Source organism: Grammomys surdaster, unplaced genomic scaffold (assembly GCF_004785775.1).
Source record: "Grammomys surdaster isolate TR1022 unplaced genomic scaffold, NIH_TR_1.0 119644, whole genome shotgun sequence".
Classification (NCBI taxonomy): Eukaryota; Metazoa; Chordata; class Mammalia; order Rodentia; family Muridae; genus Grammomys; species Grammomys surdaster.
This window is the reverse complement of record NW_021615734.1, coordinates 1-1,900: the sequence shown is the minus strand read 5'-3', so window position 1 is coordinate 1,900 and position 1,900 is coordinate 1. Positions and strand designations below refer to the sequence as shown.

General features: G+C 37.1%; 1 gene segment (V, D, J or C); it reads left to right on the top strand.

Annotated features, from left to right (window-relative positions):
* The first annotated feature begins 1,177 nt into the window (after positions 1–1,177).
* LOC114635913 lies at positions 1,178–1,673 on the top strand. The segment is given in 2 exon segments: positions 1,178–1,261; positions 1,345–1,673. Coding segments are annotated over 2 exon segments (375 nt in total).
* Positions 1,674–1,900: the final 227 nt, after the last annotated feature.

Genomic DNA, 1,900 nt, shown 5'->3' with positions numbered 1-1,900 from the left:
CTTTGAAAGTTCCAAAGGGGAACCACAGGAACCTAATAGTAGTAGATAGTGGTGAATGTCCTGAGAGTGGTTGTAGATCATAGCATATTTCGTATGTGATTGATAATTTCCAAGAATAAAAATCCTTATGAAATACAGAAATAAATTGATATATATACATATTTCTTATACTATTTTTGTTCACTGTGCATATTTCTACTGGAACTTCCTGTCCCTCCTATTTTCTCTTTATTCTACTAGAGAATTTCACTGATGCAATATTGTAAATTTGCATAAGTAGTTGTTTATAACTATGAAACATATAAGAGCTGCTAATGAGAGTCTCATTTAATATCTGTGATTTTGAGATTCCTTTAATTAGTACAATTATCTTTAGTTATATCTATTTTTCCAAAGTAATATAAATTTCTTATTTATTTCTCATCAAAACCTTCTGTTGTTTTATATATATATATACAGCATGAACACACACTGTATATATATTTTATATAGATACATATATAAATGTACACATACTCATATATATGTATAGAGGCACACACACACACACACACACACATATATATAACCATGCCTTAGTCATAGAATCATTTCTTGATACATCTATAGCTAGAGCTATAATTTAGTTATTGATGATAATCCTGCAATAATCATTGATAAGTATTTTTGAAGCACAGTTGCTTTTAGTCATTTCAGGAGCTTTGAGGTAGTATATACCCAAATGGAAAAACAAATATTGATTGCATAAATGTGAAAGAAGTCTCTAAAAAAATTAGCTGTTTTTAGAAATTTCCATCACCATCACCATCATCATCATCATCATCATCATCATCATCAAACCCCACCATCTGTAAATCAATGTGTTAATATATCCCTGAGTAGAGCAACAGACTCAGTCCAAAAATCCATTGAGAGATTTGTTATTGTAGTTACATCTACAGCACGAGACTAGGGTTCACAGAAAGTGTATGAGATATATTTCCTCAGAAAGTATTAGGACTTGGATCTGAGCATCCTGCTGCCTGAACCATGTTACTTTTCAACCTTTCCTCTCCAGATTTCTCCAGCTGGACTAGTTGCTTATTTAAGAAGTACCCTGCTCATGAATATGCAAATTACTTCAGTCTATGGCAGTAAATACAGGGATGTTCACACCCTAAAAACAACCTATGATCAGTGTCCTCTACGCAGTCCCTAAACACACTGACTCTAACCATGGGATGGAGCTGGGTCTTACTCTTCCTCCTGTCAGTAACTGCAGGTAAGGAGCTCACCAGTTCCAAACCTGAAGAGAAGAGAGGGACTGAGGTGACTATGACATCCATTCTGCCTTTCTCTCCACAGGTGTCCACTCTGAGGTTCAGCTGCAGCAATCTGGAGCTGAGCTCGTGAAGCCTGGGACTTCAGTGAAGCTTTCCTGCAAGGCTTCTGGGTACAAATTCACAAGCTACTGGATGAGCTGGGTGAAGCAGAGTCATGGAAATAGCCTTGAGTGGATTGGAGAGATTAATCCTAATAATGGTGGTACTAACTACAATGAGAAGTTCAATGGCAAGGCCACATTGACTGTAGACAAATCCTCCAGCACAGCCTACATGGAGCTGAACAGATTGACATCTGAGGACTCTGCGGTTTATTTCTGTGTAAGACACAGTGTGACAACCACATCCTGAGCATGTCAGAAAACTAGAGGAGGAGAAGCAAGCTGCCCTGGGATGGAGAAGACTCAGAGAAGATTAGTTTGAAGCATTGCTTAGATGCAGTAATTTGGAATGTCCATTTTTGTGTGTGTTCCTTAGAGACCTATTGTGCTTTGGTCAACTTGCAAAAGAACATCTATGAAATACATGATGCTGATTTAGGATAATCCTAGAGTAAGCCATATCTTGTCAATGTCATC